General features: G+C 48.1%; 2 protein-coding genes across 2 annotated transcripts; one reads left to right on the top strand and one right to left on the bottom strand.

Annotated features, from left to right (window-relative positions):
- The first annotated feature begins 1,529 nt into the window (after window positions 1-1,529).
- GCDH (glutaryl-CoA dehydrogenase) lies at window positions 1,530-8,871 on the top strand. Its single transcript, XM_081136871.1, has 12 exons — window positions 1,530-1,795; window positions 2,042-2,171; window positions 2,261-2,296; window positions 2,591-2,734; window positions 2,873-2,935; window positions 3,214-3,384; window positions 4,640-4,769; window positions 4,850-5,066; window positions 5,561-5,664; window positions 5,953-6,078; window positions 6,400-6,560; window positions 7,863-8,871. Exons 2-12 carry the CDS (start codon window positions 2,081-2,083, stop codon window positions 7,934-7,936), a joined length of 1,317 nt encoding a protein of 438 aa, XP_080992997.1. The 5' UTR covers window positions 1,530-1,795; window positions 2,042-2,080; the 3' UTR covers window positions 7,937-8,871.
- Window positions 7,468-24,519, bottom strand: SYCE2 (synaptonemal complex central element protein 2). Its single transcript, XM_081136873.1, has 5 exons — window positions 24,219-24,519; window positions 23,519-23,637; window positions 9,952-10,162; window positions 8,865-9,053; window positions 7,468-7,777 (listed from the first exon to the last, which is right to left on the bottom strand). The coding sequence occupies exons 1-5, from the start codon at window positions 24,231-24,233 to the stop codon at window positions 7,730-7,732; spliced, it is 582 nt and encodes a 193-aa protein (XP_080992999.1). The 5' UTR covers window positions 24,234-24,519; the 3' UTR covers window positions 7,468-7,729.
- Between the last annotated feature and the right edge of the window lie 1,179 nt (window positions 24,520-25,698).

Here is a 25,698-nt window from a genome sequence, read left to right as displayed (position 1 = left end):
GGTTTTCTGGAGAGAAAAACAGTCTCTTTTAAGGAGAGATTTCCTTGGTTTAGGACAAGGCACTAAGCAGTCATGCTTGGCTCTGCAAGATGAGGCAACAGTAAGGGTCCAGAGAGAAAGAGGCATTTGGCTGGGAGATAAGGCCTCTGGGATGATGTGGCCAGTAGGGGTAAGGGACTTTGAAGGACAGTAAGGCCTGAGACTTGATTTGGGTTTCCACCTGGGCATAGAGAACTCCAGCACCCACAACAGCTCCAGGGCAGGGAGCTTTGGAAGGAAGGAAGGAGTAGAAAGAGAGAGGTCACTGGCTCCAGGAGGGAGGTGTCCAGAAAAATAAGAGCTATGCAGAATCCTAGATATTTCAGGATGGTGATGGACCGCCTACTGTGTAAGGAAGAAGATTCAAACCATTTTATTTTTATTTTAAGGGCAGTAAGAACACAGAAAGTGGGAGAATCCAGGGACACCCAGACCACAGCACCTGGGGACTTGCAGGACAGTGATCACATTCAGACACAATCCCACAGTTACTCTCATCACACTCAGCCACAGTGTGTGAGGTAGAGCATGCTACACACACTACGCTACCCAGAGTATGTATGTGGGAAGAAGTGTTCCTGGGTGGACAAGGGCCTGTCCTGGGAATTGGGAGGCCTGGATCCCAGTCCTGGTCCCTGCTCTGCATGTGGCCCACTGTGGCCTTGAGCAAATCTATTTTGCAATCTGGGCCTTACTTTCCCCAAATGGGAATGGGAGGGTCATGGTAGATGTGTTTTTCATATACAGATATGGTCAAGCATTATACACCCAGACAAATGCAAACTACATAAATGCTCTTAAAATCGACCTAGGTAAGTAAGCCACTCACTCAGGCATATGTCACAGTCAGGCACATAATCACACACAACTGCACATAAGCCAAAGCACACTGACATATATAGATACACAAAATCAAAGATATAAACAATATTTAGTCATAGTATCACAAAGATAACAGCCACACCTAGAGAGAAAACCACCAAAACACAGTCAGTCTGTGTTACAGACAATCACACAAATACAGGCTTACAATTACATAGACAAGAAACTACAAAGATATTCAACCACACAGATAGGACAGTCACAGACAGTAACACAACCACCCACAGTCAACAGTCCCAAATGTGACAGGCATAGTCAGTCCCACCCACATACATATACACAGTCACTTAGGCACATTGACACACATAGATGCACAGAATCATATAGCACAAGGAATAACACTGAGTCACATAGTCACGTGCAGCAGCACGTGCTTCCAGGGACAGAGTAGCAGACAGGTTGGTCTAAGATGGCCCATCAGGGCCCACCTCTTCCTCACACACACTGCACCCCATTAGAGGAGAACTCGAGGTCTGGACTTATTCTTCTCCTGTCTCAGTTTCCTCGTTTAACTCCTGAATCCCTTCGCACACGCCTCCTGTAACTGACCAACCAAGAGTGGGCCGAGCCCCCTCCTATGGCCAATCAGAATAGACATACAGCTGGCCAATCGGGTTGGTGGATTCGTGTGTGTGTGTGTGTGTGTGTGTGTGTGTGTGTGTGTGTGTGTGTGTGTGTGTGTGTGTGTGTGTGTGTGTGTGTGTGTGTGTGTGTGTGTGTGTGTGTGTGTGTCCCCTCTCCCTCCTTCTGCCCCTCATCCCCTTCCCTCTCTCTCGCCCACATTCTCTCCCTCTTTCTCTCCTCCCCCTGCTTTTCCTGCTTTGCTCCTTAAAGGGACTAACGTTCCTCCGGCTGTGTCCTTCGGCTTCCTCCGGTAAGCCAGCCATTGCCCTTTTAAAATGCAGACCGGTAAGGAGCTGGGTCTCAGGGTGAACCAATGAGAAGCCCCATTCGGCCTCCGCCCCTCCCACCCCCCTGCGAGAGGTCAAAAGCTTGCGTCAGTTGCTCCTTGGCCTGTGAGCCGAGCCGGGAGGCGCCTAGTTGAGACTGGTTTGTGGGGGCGCTAGGGGCCCGGCCTGCGGGTGGAAGCCGCTCCGCTCTGACATCCCCGCTTCTCCAGGTCGGTGGTGGTTGCTGCACTCGCCCGCCCGCTGCCCACATGGCCCTGAGAGGCGTCTCCGCGCGGCTGCTGAGCCGCCGACCCCTCCTGTGCTTCCAGCGCGCGTGGGGCTCGGCGGCGGCGTTGACCGGTCAGTGCTGGAGAGGGGGTGGGGTGGGGAGGGTGGAACTGGAGACTTGGGGACTTCTCCGGGGTGATTTTCTCGTCCTGTGTTTGCAGAGAAGGGCGGGAAGACACAGAAACGACCGGCCAAATGTAAGGACCCCTCGTCGCGCGTGCTTCCGAGGCCCTTGTCCTAATGTCTGTCTGCTCTGGGTGGGCTCCGTCCCAGAGTCGGAGGGCTGCCGGGGCAGGGAGACAGGGCCGGGGCTAGGGCCGGAGGCGCTGAGTCAGCAGTGAGTTTCCCGGAGAAAGGGCCCCTTGCCAGTCCTGTTTGCAGCCACATCCAACCTCGAGCCAGATAGGGGTGGAGGATTCAGGGAAAGGAGGGCGCGGCGGGCTGAGGGAGGTGTGGGCTGGGCTGAGTTGAGCCCCTGCTCCCTATCCCAGCCTTTCGTCCTGAGTTTGACTGGAGGGACCCGCTGGTGCTGGAGGAGCAGCTGACAGCTGATGAGATCCTCATCAGGGACACGTTTCGCACCTACTGCCAGGAGCGCCTGATGCCTCGCATCCTGCTGGCCAATCGCAACGAAGGTGCCCAGGCAGGCTAGTGGGCACCCTCCACCATACACTCTGCCTGCTCTAGCTAGGCCTCTGGGCACCTCTGTCCCTGGGGTGCGGTTTCCAGTGGGTTAGGGCTAAGACTGAACTTGGACATCTGTCCATTTGCAGTTTTTCACCGGGAGATCATCTCAGAGATGGGGGAGCTTGGTGTGCTGGGTCCCACTATCAAAGGTAAGGACCAGTTTCTTTCCACACTCTGCAGCCCCAACTGTGTGCTGGAAAGCCCCTTCCTTTCCCTGAGCCTATTTCCCAGTCTGTAAAGTGAGGCTGTTATCCCTCTGTCCAACTGTAGGAATGAAATGAATAAACCCTCAAGCTAGGGCCAGCTTGGTGCTCCCTCCTTGGGTGCCCCTATGTATCTCTGTCTCTTGGGCCTCAGGAGTCACTGTTCCCAGCTGGGCAGGCTTTCTTCCCCATTGCCCTATCTCCCCTCCCCACTCCTTAACCAGGGTATGGCTGTGCTGGAGCCTCATCTGTGGCTTATGGGCTCCTGGCCCGGGAACTGGAGCGGGTGGACAGCGGCTACAGGTCAACAATGAGTGTCCAGTCCTCCCTTGTCATGCACCCCATCTACGCTTATGGCAGTGAGGAGCAGCGGCAGAAATACCTGCCCCGGCTGGGTGAGTGGCTTCCCGTGGAGCCTGGTGGAAGCCTACCTTCTGTTCCCACTTCAAGGATAGCACCAATGGCCACCAGAACCCTCTGCCAGAGCCTGGGCTTCATCCCCACATCTAATCCTGACAGTCTTCTCATAGGTCTCTCTTGATTCTCTTTGGCCCTTTCTCACCACCATCATCTCTCTATCTCCCTCTTGATTTGCTGTCTTCCCCCATCCCAGCCCAAAGTTTGAAGTCTTAACTTCCTGACTGAGTCCAAGAGGTAACCTGGTAACCTTTCACTCTCATCTGTGGTCACTCTTGACTGCTCTGCCCTAGTCAGACTCAGCTACTTGGAACTCTAAGTGTACCACTGGGGCCCAGCAGGAATGGCTCAGCAGTTGAGCGTCATCCTATGATCCAGGAGATTGCAGTTCAATTCCCGGTCAGGGCACATGCCTGGGTTGCAGGCTCGGTTCCTGCTTGGTCTCCAGAAAGGAGGCATGCAGGAGGCAGTGGATCAATGACTTTCTCTCATCACTGATTTTCTTTTTTCTTTTCTTTTTTTTTTTTTTTTTTTTTAATATATCTTTATTGATTTCATAGAGAGGAAAGGAGAGGGATAGATAGAAACATCATTGATGAGAGTCATTGATCGGCTGCCTCCTGCATGCCCCCGACTGGGGATCGAGCCCGCAACCTGGGCATGTGCCCTAACTGGGAATCGAACCCAGATCGCCTGGATCCTGGGTCGACATTCAATCACTGAGCCACGCCCGGCCGGGCGAGAGAATTCTTTTTTTTCTTTAAAATACTACAGATGTCCCTTTTTATCCCTAATGACCCATTCCACCCCATCCCACCCCCGTCCCCAGTCCGTCTCCACACCATTGTTCATCATTGATTTTCTATCTCTCTCACTCCCTTCCTCTCTTTGAAATCAATAAAAAAATATTTTAAATAAATAAATGTACCACCGGGCCTTTTCACATCCTTTTCCTACTGCCAGGACTGCTCTTCCCCACACCTTTTCCTGTTTAGCTTTCACTGCCCTTCAAGATAGTTTAGGTGACTTTTTCCTGACTCCTGGGGGTCCCCTCCCCATCATGGCATTGTGACTATGACAGGGGGAGGAGGGACTTGTCCCTTTACCACCTGGAAGTGCTGTGAGGGCAGGGCCAGATCTGCCTTAGCCTGGCTCAGTGGAGAGGGTGACACTTTTCAGTTGAGGGTATAAATGAGAGACAGGCAGCCTCATGACCCTGTCTCATGCCTACAGCCAAAGGGGAGCTCCTGGGATGCTTTGGGCTCACAGAACCCAACCATGGGAGTGACCCTGGCAGCATGGAGACCAGAGCCCACCACAACCCATCCAGCAGGAGCTACACCCTCAATGGGGCCAAGACCTGGTGAGGGGCCTGGGTACCTCAGGTGGGTGGAGAGGGGCATGGGGCGGCAGCCAGACCCTCACTGCCTGTCCCATCCCCAGGATCACCAACTCGCCTGTGGCTGACCTGTTTGTAGTATGGGCTCGGTGTGAAGATAACTGCATTCGGGGCTTCCTGCTGGAGAAGGGGATGCGGGGCCTCTCGGCCCCCAAGATCGAGGGCAAGTTCTCCCTGAGGGCCTCGGCCACGGGTATGATTGTCATGGACGGTGTGGAGGTACCAGAGGAGAACGTGCTGCCCAATGCCTCTGGGCTGGCGGTGAGCAGAAGCCACCTTGGGAACTGGTATTGAGTCACATGATGATTCACCTTTCTTGGGCAGGCCCTGTGCTGGGGACCCAGCTGGGGACCACACAGACACAGTGCCTGTGCACTGTCCTTTTCTGGTGACTATCTTGCTCTTACTGGCTCTGCCCAGGACACATTGGGCTTAAACCAGCTTAATCCTTTGGAGCATGCACATCTTCCTGTCTCCTTATGTCAGCTCCTAGTCCTGAGCAGCCAATCGAGATCCTGGGCTGGGTAGAACTGTGCAAATCAGGGATGAGTAGGTACTGAGCAAGGCCTGCCATGCATTAGCTTTGGTGCCAGGGCTGTGTGTGATTTAAATGGCCTCCCTGAGTCCCCCCCTGTTTACACGGACTGTGTGTCTGGGTGTCTGAGAGGAGGGTGTCCCCCTGTTTCAGAGCTGAGTCTGCACAGACCCTCTCAGCTCTTTCCCAATGGGGCTGAGGCCCCCTCTCAATCCTACAGGGTCCCTTTGGCTGCCTAAACAATGCCCGGTATGGCATTGCCTGGGGTGCACTTGGAGCTGCTGAGTTCTGTTTGCATACAGCCCGGCAGTACACCCTGGACAGGTGAGTGGGGGCTGACCTTAGAGCTTCTGGCTGCATGGTGGGACTCAGGTTCCATCCTTTGCCCCACTGATGACTTCCTAGCCCCTGCCCACCAGACCTAAGTTCCCTGCTCTGTGAAATGGCCAGAGAAGTCCTTCTGAGCAGTGATGTGCTGAGTCAATGATAGGGCCAGGGCAAGCTAGGCAGGGGCTAAGGCAGCCTGGAAAGGCTTCCTGGGCCAGTGGGGCCCTGGGACGGGACTGGGGTTTGGGGTCCCCTCTTTAACTTACCCGGACCTTGCCTCCCTAGGATACAGTTTGGCGTCCCACTGGCCAGGAACCAGCTGATTCAGAAGAAGCTGGCAGATATGCTCACTGAGATCACATTGGGCCTTCATGCCTGCCTGCAGCTTGGCCACTTGAAGGATCAAGACAAGTAGGGGCTGCTTGTAGGGGGAAGCAGAGTGGGACAGCTGCGACAGAAGGACCTTGTGCTTCTCCTGGGCATGGTTGCTGGCCCTGAGGAGAAGAGTCCTTCCTGCCTGGTGGCCCTTGGGGTCCTGGTCCCTTTTCTCTCTCTTGACCTTGATGGGCAGGGGCCCACCCTGCTTGTCCTTCATTGGGAGCTTGGTGTCTGCTGCTTTCACTGTAACATGGGGAATTCTCCCCCTGGCCGGTTTGCGTAGGGTGTAGGGGTGCCTGGAGCAGGGTCAATTCTTTGTAATCAACAGTTGTTACACTTCTGTGCTGCTCACAGGGCCACCCCGGAAATGGTCTCCTTGCTGAAGAGGAACAACTGTGGGAAGGCCCTGGACATTGCCCGCCAGGCCCGAGACATGCTGGGGGGAAATGGGATTTCTGACGAGTATCATGTGATCCGGCATGCCATGAACCTGGAGGCCGTGAACACCTATGAAGGTGGGGGCTGAGTCCTTCATGGAATGGGGATGGTTATAGTGGCCTCACTGTCTGGGGAAGAGGGGCAGGGACAGCAGACCTGAGTCTTACTCCCAGCTGTCACCACTGGCAGCATGACCCGAGGCAGGTCCCCACCCTCTATCCCTCATCTGGGTGGCTCACACTGGGACCTAGGTAGGATATGAGGTGCTTTCTGCCCTTTTCTTCATCATGCTTGGAGAAGAGGTGTTCCCAAGCCTGTTAATGGCTTCCTTGGGCAGCCCCAAAGTGGGGCATGATGCCCAGTGAGCTGGTGATGCAAAGGAGAGTACACACAGGACACTCCATATTATGTTGAGAAAAAAAGAACCATTTGCACTGTGGTGTTTGCAGCTGGCAACTGGTTATGACACAAATGGGGCCCAGAACCCATTGCCTCATGGGAAAACAGATGCGGAAAAAAGTAGGGTTGAGTCCTTGAAGGTGTAGGAACTCCCTAGGCAGAGATGGTGAAATAGCTTCTGTGTACTATTCTGGATGAGACATTCCAGAAAATGCAAGAGGGAAGGGTGGAGGGATCCTACAGGTGTGGGAATGACCCTGAGGGTAAGAAAAGGGGATCTTCAGATGGTTTTATGAAGGAGAAGGGAAGGGTCAGGTGTGCACTTTAGAAAGTAACAAATCATTTTGTTACATATAAGAGAGGTAGTAATCTCTGCCTTCTGCCCCTGGAAGCTGAAGAAGAGCAAATAAGAGCACTAAGGCATGTAAAGTGTTATCCAGACTCAAGGGCATGGGTGGCAGTTTCAGGACAGGGTAGCTCATTAAGTGATGTTTGCTTTCCTATTCCTCCTGTGGATGAGAAAGGGCCTGATGTGTTTCCAGAACCCATCAGAGCTTTCTACTTCTGTGGAAAGGAAGCATGGCTGAGTTGAAAATCAAACGTTTAATGAACTGGGATGGGATGGAGTAAATTTACCACATGTTGGAGACACCAAATCTGTGCCCATGGTGGTGGCTGGACTCGCTGCCTTTGGGTCTGGCACAAGTTTTTTTCTCTTTTTTTTTTTTTCTTTTTGCCAAGATGTATTATAGAACTGTGAAAAACAATTTTCTCAGTGTAGCCAGAAAGGTGGCCTCTGAGCCTTCTCTTGGTGGCTATCAGTAAGAGGCAACTCTCTCAGAAGCTGTCAGCATTCGCCATCTTTATGGGTTTGTTCTTCTTCGAAAATAGTAGCCTGGGGAGGAAACATGAAGATTTACTTTAAAGGGAAGTTATGAGCTGTTAAGACTTCAAACTGACCTTGTATTTATCTTGTCCAGGTACTCACGACATTCACGCTTTGATCCTCGGAAGGGCAATCACAGGGATCCAGGCATTCACGGCCAGCAAGTGAATACACTTCACCTGGGAGCCTGGATGGTCCCGAACCCCTTCCCAGGAGGTTGCTGTGCTCTGAGCTTACTCAGGGAAGTGGCAGATGGAGCCAATTTTTATGGTGGGAGGTGAGAGACACTGATTTTTAAATTTTTTGAAGTCACTCAAATGTGCTCCTTAAAAAGAAGATGGGACTCTCTGTACCAAGTTTCTTAATCCAGTGGACCACACTTACCTTGGAACAGAAGCTTCTCTTGATGGGGAGCAGGGAGAAAAAAGAGTGACACAGAAGCAACCTCTGTGAGACCTGACCTGGTGTCTGACTAAGTAACCCTCCCCTCGAGTTCCCTGTGTGCCCTCTGACCCTCCTGTCTGAGGGATAAGTGCCTTATGCTGGACGTTGGGGCAGAATGAGGGGGAGAGAGAGAATAATACAGTCTGGGAGGAGGGCAATGGGGGGACAATGGGGGATATCTATAATACGATGAAAAATTAAAAACAAAAAAGAGTCTGCATGTCTGATCCTCAGTGTTGGGCCACATTTACTTGTAACCACCTGAATAGTCCTTTTAGTCACAGGGAAAATGAACATGTGTGGGGGCTGGGAGGTGCTCAGATGTAGTGGGGATTTCCCTGTGGGCCCCCCCCCCCCCCAGTGATCTGGCCCATGTCTGCATCTTTGGCTCTGCTGTAATAAGTAAACCTGGTTAGACACTGCTCAGGGCTGTGGGTGGACGGGACTTTGTCCTTTCTGTCACCACAGAGCTTGCCACACAGCAGTGGGAAATAACAGTGGGCTGGCTCCTCAGATCCAACACACCATGTTTATAGTAGAGCATGGAGCCACAAATGAGATGGCAGGAGCACCCATTTCTGTTGATATTTACTTTCATCTTAGCCCCTACAACTCTCCTCAGGCAGTGCCCCCCATGTGGGTTTAGTCATACCTCTGGCTGGACACACAGGTCTTTGTACACAGTCTCCACAGTGTGGCACACTTGTTTGAGCTCTGTTTCCAAATGGCTGATCTTTGCCATCTTCTGGGTGAACTCTTGGAGCTTTTCCTGAATGATCTTGTTGTGGTGATTATAAAGCTGATACATCCTCTCCTCTAGCTTCTCTGTCAGTTCTGAAACCTTTTAAAGAATAAGACGTATTCTTGGAAAAATCAAACCAGAAGCATCATAAGACATGTGTTTTAAGTGGTTCACTGATTTCTACAGTTTATCATTTAAAATGGTAAAAACAACTCCAGTGAGGACTGACATTGCCTATATTAAAATATTTTAAAGCAAGATTGCAAAATGATGTATACAGTATAGGTTCCATCAGGTTAGAAAGTAAGTACATAACAGAGACTACAAGAAAATATGCAACAAAGTAGCCTCTGGGTGGTGGGATCATAGGAATGTTTTTATATTTTTTCTGCTATGTTATATTTAATTTTCTATACTATGTATACTGGTAGGGATGGGAATGGGGCAAAAAAAGGTGGGGAAAAGTCAGCCTGTTATCAAGAGATGTCCCACTCATGGGATCCCATGTGCATTCTGAAGAAGCATCAGGGACAGTTGTTAACACTGGACCTGAACATAACAACAGGTTTTGTTAGACATAAGCCTTGGTCATGTTGAGGGATCCCTTCTCTCCCACCACAAGCCATTTGAATGCTGGAGGACAAATGGCTGTGTTAATGTAGGCTATGCCTCAACCCCCTACTCCAATAGCCATTAGTCTTGGTGTATAATAAGGGGGCTGGGCTCTAGGTGCAGACAGAACTCAGTCCCTCATTCTGGCTCTCTCATTCAGAAAAATTATTCCTAAACCTTACTTTTCCCATCTATAAAATGGGTTCATTCATTGCAGCACTATTGGAAGAGTAAAATGAAGTACCAAATGCAAATTGCCTGGCACCATGCTGGAAACATAACAGATACTCAGCAGTGGTTCATTCCCCCGCCCTTCACTTTTACATAAGGACTTTCCCCACCCCACGCACTGGGGCTTTGCTGTGTGTTGGGGGAAAATGTTCACCTTGGTCTTGAGGCTGTCCCTGAAGTTGGTCATGAGTGCATGGTCCTTCTGCCTGCTCTCGTTGATGTTTTCGATCAGCTCCTGGGCCCTTTTCTTCAGGATCTCAATGCTCGAGTCCAGAGAGGAAAAGTAGGGTCCTGACTTCCCTTCCAGCATCACTAGCTGGCGATTAGCACTGGAAGTGGCCATAGAGGGGCTAGAAACCTGACTTCTGAAAATATAGGAAACTGAGGTCAGCACCAAACTCCCCAGAGTGGCTGATCTGAATTAGCTCCATGGTGGGAGGAGAACCAGTGTTATATATCTTCTGTGGGTGATGCTTGGTTATTTCAAGCACACACCTGCCCTGAGGCAGGCATGGCATCCCCATTTTATAACTAAGAAAACAGACCCAAAGGCACACACTAAGTCTTCCCAAATTTCCAGAATAAGAAAATCTGCCTTACCCCGAAGCACATAATAATTTCATAACATCAACTTACTTTCAAATAAGCATCAATAATTCTATTTATAAATAGTATAGATGCATTCTTAGATGGATCTTCCTGTCACCAACCTGCTGTATCCCTTTCTAAACCTATTGGGGGATGTCTGCAGCCTGCAGTCCACCTGGGGTCTAGTGTACCTGCATGACTCTGCTACCACCAGATAAGGCAACCCAACAAGAATTAATTATGTTGCCTGGCCAGGCGTGGCTCAGCAGTTGAGCATTTACCTAGGATCCAGGAGATTGAGGTTTGATTCCCGGTTAGGGCACATGCCCAGGTTTCGGGCTCAATCCTCAGTAGGGGGAGTGCAGGAGACAGCCAATCAATGACGACTCTCTCATCACTGATATTTCAACTCTCTCCCTCTCCCTTCCTCTCTCTGAAATCAATATATGTTTAAAAACAAAACAAAAAACCCCCCATTAAATCAGGTGGTATAGGGGAGACAACTATAGATTGGAGCAAAGATCATAAAAATCTAGAAGGACTGCATACGGACCACTTTGTGATAGCTTATAAGTTTTCACTCTTCTTTAAAAACAAAATTGCAGTCCCACCGGGCGTGGCTCAGCAGTTGAGCATTGACCTAGGATCCAGGCGATTGGGGTTCGATTCCTGATCAGGGCGCATGCCCGGGTTGCGGGCTTGATCCCCAGTTGGGGGCGTGCAGGAGGCAGCTGATCAATGACTCATCATTGATGTTTCTATCTCTCTCCCTCTCCCTTCCTCTCTCTGAAATCAAGAAAGACATTTAAAAAGAAATAAAAATAAAAAACAAAATTGCAGGTAATACATTATTAATGAGGTGTATGAAAAAAAAAAGTTGCAGTCTAACCAGCAGACTTATTAGTGTTTAAAATTAAGATAAAATGTTTAAGCCCTGGCCTGTGTGGCTCAGTTGGTTGGACGTCAGCTATACATGGAAAGGTTGTTGGTTTGATTCCGTCAGGGCTCATTCCTGGTTTGCAGGCTCAATCCCTGGTATGTGGTGTGCAGGAGGCAGCCAAGAGGCAGCAGATCCATGTTTCACTCTCATATCAATGTTTCTCATTCTCTATCCCTCTCCCTTTCTCTCTCTCTAAAAATCATTTTAAAATCTTTTTTTAAAAAACGATAAAATGTTCAAGGTAAGCTTTATTTATTTATTTGTTTATTTATTTATTTACTTATTATGTATTTTGCTATTTCTCTGCTTTACCTGTCAGCACTTTCTATCTGCCAGGCACCTTGTCACTGCATCCTAACGACTACGCTTTGGGATCTGTCTGTTCATCACCTTTACCTCATAGTTCAGGACACAGGCTCAGCCTGGTCACTTTCTCAGGATTACTAGCCAGTCTGTGGTAGAGCTGGGTGTGGCACCCAGCTGTCCAAACTCACAACCCATGTCCTGCTTCCTCCTGGGTCCTCAGTTTCCCTCTTGTTCTCTGAGGTCTTCCCAATTCTGAGACTTGGAGGTGCCAGCCACCACAGAGGGGCTCCTGAACACACCAGTTCACATACAACTATAAAATTGACCATCACTAGAAGCCAGTCACTGCTTACTTAGGAACACACATTTTGATTTTCTGATGCTTTCTTCACAAAACTATTTTTCTTGACTTTTTTCTGAGAGCCTGAGCTCTTCCTTTTGGCTGAGGACAGAAGTACAGGAAATCCCAGTAAAAGAGAGCCTGGGTGGACAGAGTCACATCTGCATAAAAGTTCTCAGGCCCAGGACTGTGTCCTGGTCCTCATGTATTTCTTGCCAGATTGCTTCTTGCCTCTGTGCTTTTGTGCCTGTTCTCTGACTCAGCCCGTGAGACCTAGCCAGACTACTGCCTCCTTTGAGAAGCTGTCCAGGACTCCAGTGCCTATCACTATGTGAGTTTGTCACTACTCATGTCCCTATCTCCCCAGAGGGCTGGGTTCCATTTATCTTTGCATTCATAGCATACAGCATAGAGTAAGTCCTCCACTGTTTGCTGAATCAATGAAGGATACCTTCCATCAGATCTAGTCCTCCCTCCTCTGGCTTTCCACAAAGCATGCAAGTTCATCAGCCTCCAAGATAAGTCGCTGTGTCCAATGCATTTTAAGATGGGAATGTGTCCTCAATTGATGCAGATATTTCTACAGCAAACATTTACATCAGCTAGAAAACAAGAGACCAACTAAAGGGCCTTCTTGTCTTATTTACTAAGGAATTTACTACCTCCAAGCATGCAATTTTCTTTGTTAAGGGGAGGTGAGGCAGAAGGATACAAGTTCAGACCTGTGTTTCTGAAAGGAGAGCCATGCTTTGCACAATGACGATGAAGCTGGGGGCACAGATTCAGAAACACCTAGCTTTTGGCTTCCCTAAGACCTCAAGCACTAACTGCCCTTCTTTTTCTTTTCTTTTTTTTTTTTTTAAATATATCTTTTTTGATTTCAGAGAGAGGAAGGGAGAGGGAGAGAGAGATAGAAACATCAATGATGGGAGGGTTATTGGTCAGCTGCCTCCTGCACGCCCCTGACTGGGGATTGAGCCCGCAACCCGGGCATGTGCCCTGACTGGGAATCGAACCCCGACCACCTGGATCCTAGGTCGATGCTCAACCGCTGAGCCATGCCTGGCTGGGCCTAACTGCCCTTCTGCTCTAAACCTGGGGCTCCATCAATTCATTCTCTGGCTGGTAGTCTGAGCCCCGCTTCTCTTCAACTCTGTGTCACACCCACCTACCAAAAACCCACCCTGGGTTTCTACGACCAAGCCCTGCTTCTTTTCTCACACTCGGCAGCCTGAGTGACACTGGAGAAAATCATGACCCAATAAACAGGATCACTACAGAGTCCTGCTTTCCAGCCTTAGGGGGGTCTTCAGGGCCACTGGGTATTCTGTCTTTGCTCTGGTCATCCCTCCCATCAACCATACCAAACTATCATTCTCCCATCCCAGACCCCACACTTGTCTCCCCTCCCCCTGAACAGAAACATGCAGGCCAATAACCGCCTGCACCGTCCACACTGCCCTTCCTCTTTTCAAACTCCCAGCTGGGTGAGAGGGCAAGGTATTCTTGGCTCCCAGTCCCATCCCCTGTATCTCACTCCCTTGTGTATTTGACTTCTTCCTTTGGCTGCTCCTCCTCTCTACCCCCCAGGGTATGTCATCTAGCATTTTAAAAACACCACACACACACACACCCTCCCCTCAAACATCAGGTCTTCCTCAGCCAGTCATCTTCCTCTTTACTCCCCATGATCACCAAGGTTCTAGAAAGAGATGCTGACACTTTCTGACCACATTTTCTCACCTTCTACTTGCTTCTCAGCCCACTGCAATCAGTTCTAAAATGAAGCAGCAACTGCCAAGGTCCCCAGTGACACCTGGCAGACACCTCCCTTGACTCTTAGCAGCAGCTGGTGCTGTTGACACCCGCTACCTCCCCCATTCCCAACACTTGGTGGCCTCAACTCTGTTCCCTTCACACACTGGTGAACACCCTTGCTCCGAAGCCAGGACCCACCCACATATATCCTCCCTGCTGGCCTCTCCTGCCAGCCCTCCAACACCCCACCCCTCCTCTAATAAACAACCTGTCATTCCCCAAACGCCCACTTGTAGCCTGGTATTCCCCAGCAGTTCCTTTCCCTGAGTCCTGCATCTTCTAGAAAGTCTTCCCTGGCTGAGTTATGTGCATACAGTACCTACAGTGTCAGTGCCTAAAACTCAGCCTTTCCTCTAGCCTTCAGGAGGGCTCAAGCAGGCCTCTTTCATCTTCATATCCCTATACCTATTCCTCATGGTAGGATTAATAAAGGTATCGAATAAAGGAATGTCTAGTGGGGGCTTTCATTACCATCCACAGTTCTGTCTCCATAACTTATCATCCACAGCTCACACTTCACTCCTGAGCTCCCAACGACAGACGATGTATCAACTACCTCCCAGGCCTCTCCATTTGGCTGTACCAGAGGCACCTCAAACTCCTCCACATTTGCATACCAACATCATCATCATTTCCTCCCCTTACCAAAAGCAACCTGGTTCCCAAGCCTGAAACTTAACAGTGAGCCCGGAGCTTGTCTTCTCTCAGCCCTTCCATATCCTGTGATTTCCACATCCTTAACATCTCTCAAATTGATCATCTTTTCATCTAATCATTTGCAACCTGGTACCTATCATTTCTTACCTGGGCCCCAGCAACCTTAGAACTGCAATCTAATGTCCCACTCCTGCTCCCATAGCCTATGAGAACACCACCACCCACAGGATCAAGTCTAAATTCCCTAGTACAGCACCCAAGGCCTTCCAGGACCCTGGGCTTCTCTCTTTTCAGCCTTCTCTCCAACCGCCACTCCCAGCAATTTGAAACTTCCCATAATTTCACCAAACCCATCAGCCTTTGCCTGAAATGACTTTCACTTTTGGCCAACTTTAGGAGGTAAAACTCACTGCTTCTGCTAGTGCACCCACACAGCACCTTCACTTACTGATCACAACACTCTCAGTTTATTCACAGCGGTTCTCTGCAGGTGATGCCAGAGAAATTAAAGGGCCAGACTTCTCAGACATGGGTGGGAATAAAGCTCTTACAGTATCTTCAGAAAATGAATTTTCTGAGACTTGCACAGGAGGATGGAACATGGAAGAAGGCTTTATTTGTGTAAAGTTACATTTCTCATGTTCCAAAGCCCCTGCCCCTTAAGCCAGTCCTGGAAAAGGGGCAGCTGGGAATTCAGCAGAACCAGAAAGAGGGCCAATGTCCAAGTGTCCAGAGTTTCAGTTCAGGTGTGGTTTAGCTGTTTAGCATTCATACCATATTAATGTCCATTTAATATGTGGACCCCAACATGGCCATGCGCCATGTGGGCACACAGTAGGCCCCTGCAGCAGGAGTCCTAAGAGGGCCAGGGCTTGGGTGTGTTGTGTGTGTGTGTGTGTGTGTGTGTGTGTGAGAGAGAGAGAGAGAGAGAGAGAGAGAGAGAGAGAGAGAGGGAGAGAGAGAGGGAAAGGAAGTTCAAGCTTCCTCTTCTCTCTCTCTCTCTCTCTCTCCCTTTCTCTCTGAAATAATAGGAAGGGAGAGAGAGATAGAAACAACAATGATGAGTCATTGATCCGATGTCTCCTGCACACTCCCTACTGGGGATCAAGCCTGCAACCCGGCAAGTGCCCTCCATCTCTGCAGGGTTAGAAGTTTATATATTTAGATTCCTTGAGTTTGTAGTGGCCACGCCCATCCTGGCCAATTACCCCTTTCCAGGTGTGACTGATGGGCAATTAGCCTCCCATGTCACTCAGACCTTACCGGGCAGGGCAGTCGTATAAATTGCCTTTGTCTAGTCCCTTCCCCCATCAATGATTGGGGAACAGACTTGGAGAATGTTAAATGCAGCTTTTTTGACAAAGCTGAATGGCATGCCTATATCTTTTGATCTACCCTTTCACTCCTTTCCTGTTAAATAACCAGGTTATTAACCAGGGTGCTGTGTAGGCTGGGGATGGGGGGATTGTTGAATACCTAAACGAATGAACTACTGCTTGAGCAAAGTCTGATGTAATATTCCTGCTGGAACTCCTCCTTGTACCCACGGTTGCCTTGTTGACTCAGCAGTGTAAGAATCCTGACATTAAAATCAATAATAAAACCCATGCTTCTTTTTTGTGTAATTGCTCACAAAAATTGAGCTGCTAATGGTTCAAAGTCACTCCTTTCTCAGGCTCCAGTCTTCTTCGAAGAAGTCCATCTTCGTGGCACTGTGCAAATGGTAAAAAAATCTCTTGAACTCAGCTCATTCAAATTTCATTGTGGGACAAAAGCCTGCATCAGATGTCTGCAGAGAGCCTCTTGATTTTTTTCAACCTCTCCTTTGGGGATTTACTCTTTTCCATTTCATTTTTCTTAATACTCAGCAGCTGCATATTAATTAGAATGCTAATAAATCAGAGGCTTCCTTGGGCCTGCATTTACCAATTAACTTTAATAAACAAATGCATGGTGTCCTCTCCACTGGCTTCCCCCATTTCGGGTCTGCTTCTGTTGCTGAATCCTGGACAAAGGCCAGGGAATGGAAGTGGGTCCAACACAACGGGTCTGGCGGTGGGGGATCAGAGTGGGGGCTGGGAACACATCGCTACGCTCATCTATTACCGTCTGTCCTTCTAAGGAGTCCCTAATTCGACTGAGAGGATTAGTACAAAGTTCCAAGCAGGGCTCAGGCTGGCAGGGGGCCTGGAACTGCAGAGGAAATCGGTCTAAAAGAAGAGACCATCTGTTCGCTCCAGGTAAATCTGTGATTGGCGGGCTTGTGAGCCAGAGCTGCCTGCTGCTGGGGCACTCCCTCCATGGCCTTTAACAGATATACAAGTAAGCAAATCCACCAGCCACTTATGACCACCACAGGCGGCAGTCCCAAGAGGAGAGGTAACCTAATCAAACATTCAAGGAGGAATACAACAAATCTCTGGTGCTTAGGCAAAACCAGGATTTGCTGAAGTCTATAGTCAGGAAGGGGTAAGGTCTGAATGGAAGCTGCTGAGTCTGTTCCTCACCACCTGCTTTTCTCTCCTGAAACCTGTTCATATTTTAATCATGTTGCTGAGTGTCTGCTGCTGGATCTATTAACTGGTTCTTGCACTGGTTCTAATCCATCTGATTTTCAGTTCAAAGCTCTTGTGGAACTCCTTGAAGTGTCACAATGATTTGCAATTATCTGTGTCTCTTCACCACTTAGACTGGATCTAAACATGTTATTTGCAGGAAGATGTAATAAAACAAATGACTTCAGTCATTTCCTTCTTTTTTCTGGTTTCTATGTGTCAACACACACCTGGAAACCACCCCACTCTGTAGCCTGTTTTACAACCGAGGGATCTGGGAGGTAGGGGAAAGCTGGCTTTAGGCCTTGAGTCCTCAGGAGCCCTTTATTGAGCCTGGTCTTCTTCTCATTTTCTCCCCAGGTGATGAGCTCATTCACCCCACAGCTGCCACTGAAACAGTGAGTCCCACAGTGCTATCTCCAGCCCCTGGCCCTCCTGAGTTCCGGTTCAGAAAGTTCAACTGTATCTGGACACATTCATGTGCATGTCCCTGGCCCACCTCAATCTCAACAAGGGCAAAATGGAACTCATGCTTTCGCCTCTACCAACGAAACCACCACCTACTGGAAACCACCCCAAGCCAGAAAGTGGGGAGCCAATGGTATGCTGGTAAGTATTTAGCAACTAGCTCTCTGGGTGGGCAGAGGGGAGAAGAAAGCCCTAATTTGTAGTGTTTGGCAATTTCCAATTTCCACGGTACAAAGACTCCCATTATCACCAATTTCAAGCTACCAATATGAAGTAGCTAAATGCCACGTTGGGAAGAGATGTATAGAACTAGCTCTGGCATACCAAAGCATACTAGGATCCTAATATCCTTGCTGCCAATCACAACACTTGACATGCCAGCCTTTTCGCTATTTTGTGAGCACACAAGCCTGAAAACATCCTGGACTCATCCTCTTCCTCACTAAAGGAACACCCCACCCCTCCTCTTGAGCTTCTCTCCATCTTCCCAGCTAGACACTACCCACACAGGAGCCTCCAACCTGATCTCCCCACACCCACTCATGCCTCCTCCCACCCATTATCCACAAAGCAGCCAATATCTTTTTTATAACAGGAACCTAAGCATGTCTCTTCTCTGGCCCAGCAATTCCCGTCCTAGATATCTACCCAAGAGAAATGAAAACATATGTCCACACCAAAACTTGTACATGGATGTTCATAGTAGCATTACTCAGAAAATGCACAAACAACCCAAATATCCATCAACTGATGAGTAAATAAAATGTAGATCCACAATATGGAATATTATTCAGCCATACAGAGGAATGAAATTCTGACACGTTACAATGTGTCTGAACTCTGAAGACATTGAGCTCAGTGAAAGAAGCCAGTCACAAAGGATCACATAACTGTATGATTTCATTGATATGAAATGTCTAGTAGAGGCAAATCCAGAGACAGAAAATAGAGTAGTGGTTGCCAGGTGCTGGGGAGGATGCAGGGACTGGGGGGGTGATGGTTACGGAGTACAAAGTTTCTTTCCAAGGCAATGAAAATATTATAAATGGATGCACAGCTCTGTGAATATACTACAAACAACCGAATTGTACATTTTAAGCAGGTAAATTGTATGGGGTATCTGAATTCTACCTCAATAAAACTGTTACCAAAAGAATCCTGAGTATAAAGTCCATAGCCGACAAAATGCCCTGTGAGCTGCCCCTGCTGAGCCCTCCAGCCCTCCTCTTACACTCACATCTCCACTTAGCCACACTGGCTGCCTTTGGCTACCATGTGCAGAGGCTTTGCATTAGCTCTTTTCTCAGTTCCTCCTTCCACCTCCATGCCTACTCAGAACCCACTCATCCTCATCTTGCCATTCAGCATTGCTTCTTCAATGGCACTGTCCCTGTTTCCCCCATCTTGCCATTCAGCATTGCTTCTTCAATGGCACTGTCCCTGGTTCAAGGCTGGCTGCCCACAGGGGAAATGTTTTCCCAGCACCCCAATCTGTTCCATGTCAGTCAGTACTTGTTCAATATGTCTTCTCGTCAAATGGAAGCACCAGGAGAGTATAAGAGCATCAGTCTGGTGGAACCTGGATATCCATGTTGTCAATCACAATGCCTGCCAAGCTGACCTCCTCACTGTTTTATGAGCAAACCCAGCTTATTCCTACCTCAGGGACTTCATACTCTGCCAGCATGTCTGGGCCCCCGAAGCCTCCTGGCTGGCTCCTTCTCATGTGACCTCCGTATAGATCTCCAACTACTCTAAACTCCTTATCACTTTAATCACTCCTTACTCTGATTTGTTTGTTTCTTTTTTGTTGTTAATCCTCACCTGAGGATATTTTTTCCATTGAGTTTTAGAGAGAGTGGAAAGGAAGAAGGGAGGGGAAGAAACAGAAACATTGATTTGAGAGAGACACATAGATCAATTGCCTCCTGCATACACCCTGACTGGGGCCAGGGATTGAATCTGCAACCCATGTACATGCCCTTGACTGGGAATCAAACCCAGACCCTTCGGTGCATGTGCGGCTCTCCAACCACTGAGCCACACTGACCAGGGCTCTGCTTTGTTTCTTCACAGCACTTGCTACCAGTTGAATGACATTCTTTTTTTTATTGTCTATCTCTCTTTTATTTTTATTATTATTATTTTTTATACCTCACCTGAGGACATGCTTATTGATTTTAGAGTGAAGGGAAGAGAGTGAGAGAAACATGGATCTGTTGCCTCCCATATGCACCACAAATGGGGATCAAACCTGCAACCTAGGCATATGCCCTAACCAGGAATCAAACCTACAACCTTTTGGTGTATGGGATGATGCTCTAACCAACTGAGACACACTGGCCAGGGCTATCTCTTTTAGAAAGTCAGCTTTGTTGACTCAGAATAGCCAACAAAATATTGAAGAGAAAAGTCAGAAGACTGACGCTACTCAACTTCAAGATTTACTATAAAGCTACAACGATCCAGATAGTGTGGTACTGGTGAAAGAATAGGCTAGAGATCAATGGAACAGAATAGAGAGACCAGAAATAGACTCACACATATATAGTAAACTTATTTTGGCAAAGAAAATTCAATGCATAAAGGAAAGTCTTCAATAAATGGTGCTGGAAAACTGGACAGCCAGCCACATGCAAAAAACTGAATTTAGACATAGAACTTATACCTTTCACAAAAGTTAACTCAAAATGGATCATAGTCTTGGCTAGGTGGCTCAGGTGCCTGGAATATGTCCAGTACACCAAAAGGTTGCAGGTTTGATCCTCGGTCAGGGTGCATATAGGAGGCAACCGATCAATGTTTCCCTCTCCTTTCCTCTTTAAAAATCAATTAAAAAAAATATCCTCAGGTGAGGATTAAATTTTTTAAAAATGGATCATAGATCTAAATGTAAAAATAAAACTGTACGACTCCTAGAAGATAACAGAAGATCTAGGTGACCCTGGGCCTGATGATGATTTCTTAGATTTAAAAAAATTGATTAGCCCAGCCAGCATGGCTCAGTGGTTGAGCATCAACCTATGATCCAGGAGATCATGGTTTGATTCCGGTCAGGGAACATGCCCGGGTTGCAGGCTCGATCCCCAGTAGGGGGCATGAAGGCAGCAGCCAATCAATGACTCTCTCATCATTGATGTTTCTATCTCTCTCTGTCCCTCTCCCTTCCTCTCTCTGAAATCAATAAAGACATATTTTTAAAAAACTGATTAACTGTACTTCATTAAAATTAATCATTTCTCCTCTGTAAAAGACACTGTTAAGAGAATGAAAATATATAACACAGAATGTGAGCAAATCTTTGTAAAACATATATCTGATTAAAAACTGGTATCTAAAATATACAAAAAACTATTAAAATTCAACAGTAAGAAAACATCACCATTAAAAATGGGCAAAAGCCCTGGCTGGGTAGCTCAGTTGGTTAGAGCATCCCTCCCAATATGCCAAGGTTGTAGGTTCAACCTCCAGTCAGGGAACATACAAGAATCAACCAATGAATGCATAAATAAGTGGAATGATAAAGTGAGGTTTTCCTCTCTCTCCTCCTTCCTCTCTCTCTCAAATCAATCAATCAAAATAAAATAAAATAAAATAATAAAATAAAATAAAAAATGGGCAAAAGATACAGACACTCCACCAATATATAGATGGCAAAAAAAGCATATGAAAAGATGTTCAGCTTCATATACCTCATCAGGAAATTGAAGTCAACACAACAGTGAGATACCACTACATATCTATTAGAATGGTGAAAATCCAAAACACTGACAACACTAAGTGCAAGGATGTGGAGCAATAGGGACTCTCATTCATTGATGATAGGAATATAAAATGGTACAGCCACTTTGGAAGACAGTTTGGCAGTTTTTTACAAAACAAATATACTCTTACCATATGATCAAGCAATTGTGCTTCTTGGTATTTACCCAAAGGAGTTGAAAACTTAGGTCCACAGGAATGTTTATAGCAGCTTTATTCATAACTGCCAAAACTTGGAAGCAACCAAGATATCCTTCAATAGGTGAATGCATAAATAAACTGTGGTACATCTACACAATGGAATACTATTCAGTGCTAAAAAGAAATGAGCTATCAGGAAACGAGCCCTGCTCTGGCCAGTAGCAGGTGTGCAGGAGGCAGCCAATTGAAGTTCCAGTCTCACATTAATATTTCTTTTTCTCTCCCTCTCCCTTCCTCTCTCTAAAATCAATAAAAATATATTTAAAAAAATTTTTTTAAAAAAAGAAATGAGTCCTGCCCCGGCTTGTGTGGCTCAGTTGGTTGAGCGTTGTCTCGTGCACCAAAGAGTTATTTGTTCAATTACTGGTCAGGGCACATGCCATATTGCCAGAAAAATCCCCGATAGGGGTGCATGCAGGAGGAAACCAGTTGATGTTTCTCTCTCTCTAGAAAAATCAATAAAAACATATAAAAGAGAAAAAAATAAATGAGCCCTGGCCTGGTAGATCAGTTGGTTAGAACATTGTCCCAATATGCCAAGGTTGCAGGCCTAATCCTCGGTCCAGGGCACATACAAGAAGCAACCAATGAATGCATAACTAAGTGAAACAACAAATTGATGTGTTTTTGGGGTTTTATTCTCTCTCTCTCCCTTCCTCTCTCTCACTCTCAAATCAATAAAAAAATATTTTTTGAAATGAAAAGACATAGAGGAATGTTAAGCACATATATATTACTAAGTGAAAGAAAGTCAGCTCTAAGAGAGCTGGGATTCTGATTTGTTCTCTGCTGTATTCCCACTCTGGTCTGGCCAAAGCAACCCTCAATAAATATTTGATGAATTAATAAATGTGCAAGATTCCCTGGCTGGTGCTGCTCAGTGGTTAGAGCGCTGGCCCGTGCACTGAAGGATCTCCAGTTCAATTCCCGGTCAAGGGCACATACCTCAGTTGTAGGTTCAATCACCAGCCCCTTCTGGGGCGTGTGTAGGAGGCAACCAATGGATGTCTCTCTCTCTAATTGATGTTTCTCTCTCTCTCTCTCTCCTCCCTCCCTCCTCCTCCATCCCTCCCTTCCACTTTCTAAAAAGCAGTGGGAAAAAATCCTCTGGTGAGGATTAACAAAAAAATAAAAATAAATAAATGTGCAAGACAAAACTTTTTTTTTTTGTCATCCCTAACATTGCTCTTTCTTTTACTCCAACATCTAATCCATTAGCATTCCCTTTCAGTTCTAGCTTCTTAAATATATCCAGAATATGACCACTTTTTATCGCCTCCATAGATCCACCATGGGCCAAGTCAGAGTCATTTTGCACCTAGATTATTCCCAATGCCTCCTCACTGGTCTCACAGCTTCCTTCCACTCCTGCCTCACAATCTATTCTCTACATGGCAGCCAGAGGGAGCCCTTTAATACTTTAGTACAGAAGACTGCAAACTTCTATAAAGGTCCAGGTAGTAAATCTTTTCAGCATAATGCTCCTATAGTCCCAGTTGCAAGGACTCAACTCTCAGAAGCATCCTCAGAAAAACATGGCTGTGTTCCAACACAACTTTATTAACAATATTCCCCACCCTGCTATAGTCACTTCTCCTCAGTCCTCTATTCCAAACCTTTTCATGGATAATTAACATCCAAAGTCCCATTACCTGTCTGACTGTATATCTCTCTCTTATACTGCCTCTTCCAGCACAGTCTTCCTTCCTTGCCTTTGCAACTAATGTTTCTCTGCTGAAGCATAGTTCTCCCTATCCCCACAGTTCACTTGTCACCTCCTCCACGAAACCTTCCCTGATCCTCTTCTGATCTAAACAGGCTACCTGTCACTCTCTCTCTCTCTGTTTCCCCCATAGCACTTATCATCCACTAACTACTATATACTCCTGAGTTTACAATCTGTCTCCTCTAGAGAGTGTCAGCTGACTGCCGTGTCCCCAGCACTTAGCACACTGCCAGGCACATGAGAGATGCTCAACCAGTACATGGAACAAATGGGCCAAGAGCAGCCACTGGGGTCTTGGGGAAGAAATGGGCGAAGGCCTCAGGGGACTGTTTGGACCCGTTGGGCCAGGGACTTCCTCACCTAGCTGGCCCCCAACCAGCTTCTTTTTCATGGCTCTCCTCGCCCTGCTGCTGCTGCTCCTTGCTCTCCCCCAACGGCTGTGGCTCCTGGTCCTTGCACTCTGCGTGGGGCATGTCCACCTGTGAGCACAGTCAGCGCTTGAGAGGTGGAAGGAGGGAGGGCGACAAGTGGTCAGACACCCTCCTCCCGCCCCTTTGGCCCTGGGCACCTTCTTGTGACATAGTGGGGACCTGCAGAAGAGACCTCCTGAGCTACGGCGGGGCATCATGAGGTCGGGGGAGTGAGGTGGGGGAACACTGTCTGGAGGGCAGAGGCCGGGAAACCTGCAGGGGCCCGGGTGAGGGCAGGGAGTTCCGGGGTGCCTGAACTTCTAATCGGTATTTGCTTGCAGTCGAGTCCTTGGAGGAGGGAGAAGAAGGAAAGAAACGGGTGCAGACCATGGGTGTTTGAGCCACTCTCTAAATGGATTCTGCCAAGCGTCCTGAGTGGAAGTCAGGCCCCGCTGTCAGTGCATGAGGCACACTATCCGTCTATCAGTCAGGAAATCAGTCAGTCAGGAACTCGGGGCCCGGTCAGGCGAGGGTGACCCCGATGGCAGGAGACAAGTCGCCAGGCGAGGCTCCGCCGCGCAAGCCCGAGATCGCTGGCGTTCCCTGCCCGTCCGCCCGCCGCCCGAGCGAAGAAAACAAGCGCCGCATACTCCCTGTCGCTCCATCTTGTCTTTTCCCGCCTTCTTGTCTGCGCCCTCCGCTCACGCGCAGGCCCCGCCCCTGTCCTCGAGGACCTCTGCCGCGCGCTCCCGTGGCCCCGATTCTCTCTGGGAACGTGCGCGCACAGCGGGGTGGGCCGACCGTTAGCGGCGGTTGGGCCGTCTTGGGGCTGCGCACGCAGCGGGCGCGGTCGGGAGCAGGTGGTCTCTGCGCGCGCATGCGCTTGTGAGGTTCTGGGCCGAGGTGGGTCACGGGATGTTTTCAGTAAAGAACTCTTTTTAAAAAGTTGATCTTAGAGAGAGGTAGGGAGAGAGAGAAGAAGGGACAGGGAGAGCGAGAAAGAGAGATCCATCGATTGCCTCCCACACGCGCCCGACCAGGAATGGAAACCTGCAACCTGGGTATATGTCCTGACAGGGAATCGAACCCTTGGTGTAGGGGAGGGCGCTCTAATCAACTAAACCACACTGGCCAGGACTGTTTATTTTAAATGCTTTTATTAATTTTAGAGAGAGGAAGCGAGAGGGAGAGAGAGAGAAACAGTAATGATGAGCGAGTCATTGATCCGCTGCCTCCTGCAGGCCCCCTACTGGGGGATCAGAGCCCACCACGGGCGCATGTGCCCTGACTGGGAACCGAACCTCGGATCTCGTGGATCATAGGTCAATGCTCAACCACTGAGCCATGCAGACTACCAGGGCTGTTCAATAAAAAATTCTGACCTTGCCCGGCTGGGCTTGGCTTAGCAGTTGAGCATCGACCTAGGATCCAGGAGATCAGGGTTTCATTCTGGTCAGGGCACATGTGTGGGTTGTGGGCTCGATTCCTAGTCTGGAATGCAGGAAGCAATGGATCAATGATGACTCATCATTGATGTTTCTATCTCTCTCCCTCTCTCTGAAATCAATAGATATATTAAAAAAAAAAATTCTGACCTTTGTTGTTCCCAGATTTTGACTTACTACCTCCAGTGAAAAAGTTTATGCAGTTACCTCCTTAAATCAGTTATCTTTGTGCTCTAGAACTAGAAGATGCTTGAAAGCATAGTGGTCCTACCCCTTACAGAGTTGGATCCATATCTTTTAATAATTGTAGTAATAACAATAGTGCAATAGTAACAATATTATTGTTAGCACAGGAGGAGCCACAGACTGGGAGAAAATATTTGCAAAATATAAATATAAGGACTTGTACCAGCATCTACAAAAAGCTCTTCAATTCAGTAAGACAAACCCCCCCCAAAAAAAAAAAATGGACAAAAGATTTGAATAGGTATGTGCAAAAGCCCTGAGGTGGGAGCAAGCTCAGTATATTTGAAGAGCAGCCACAAGGCCTGCTGGGGAGAAAGAGCAGGAATTGGGGGAGACTGGGGTTGGGGGGGCACGGTGAAGGGCTGGGATATTGTCCCAATTGATTGGGAAGGAGGTGGAGCTTTTTCTGGGACACCTGTCACAGCCTCCATGTGGAGGA

Source organism: Miniopterus schreibersii (assembly GCF_964146895.1).
Source record: "Miniopterus schreibersii genome assembly, chromosome: 4".
Lineage (NCBI taxonomy): Eukaryota > Metazoa > Chordata > Mammalia > Chiroptera > Miniopteridae > Miniopterus > Miniopterus schreibersii.
The sequence above is the reverse complement of the archived record's forward strand: the minus strand, read 5'-3'. Positions and strand labels throughout refer to the sequence as shown.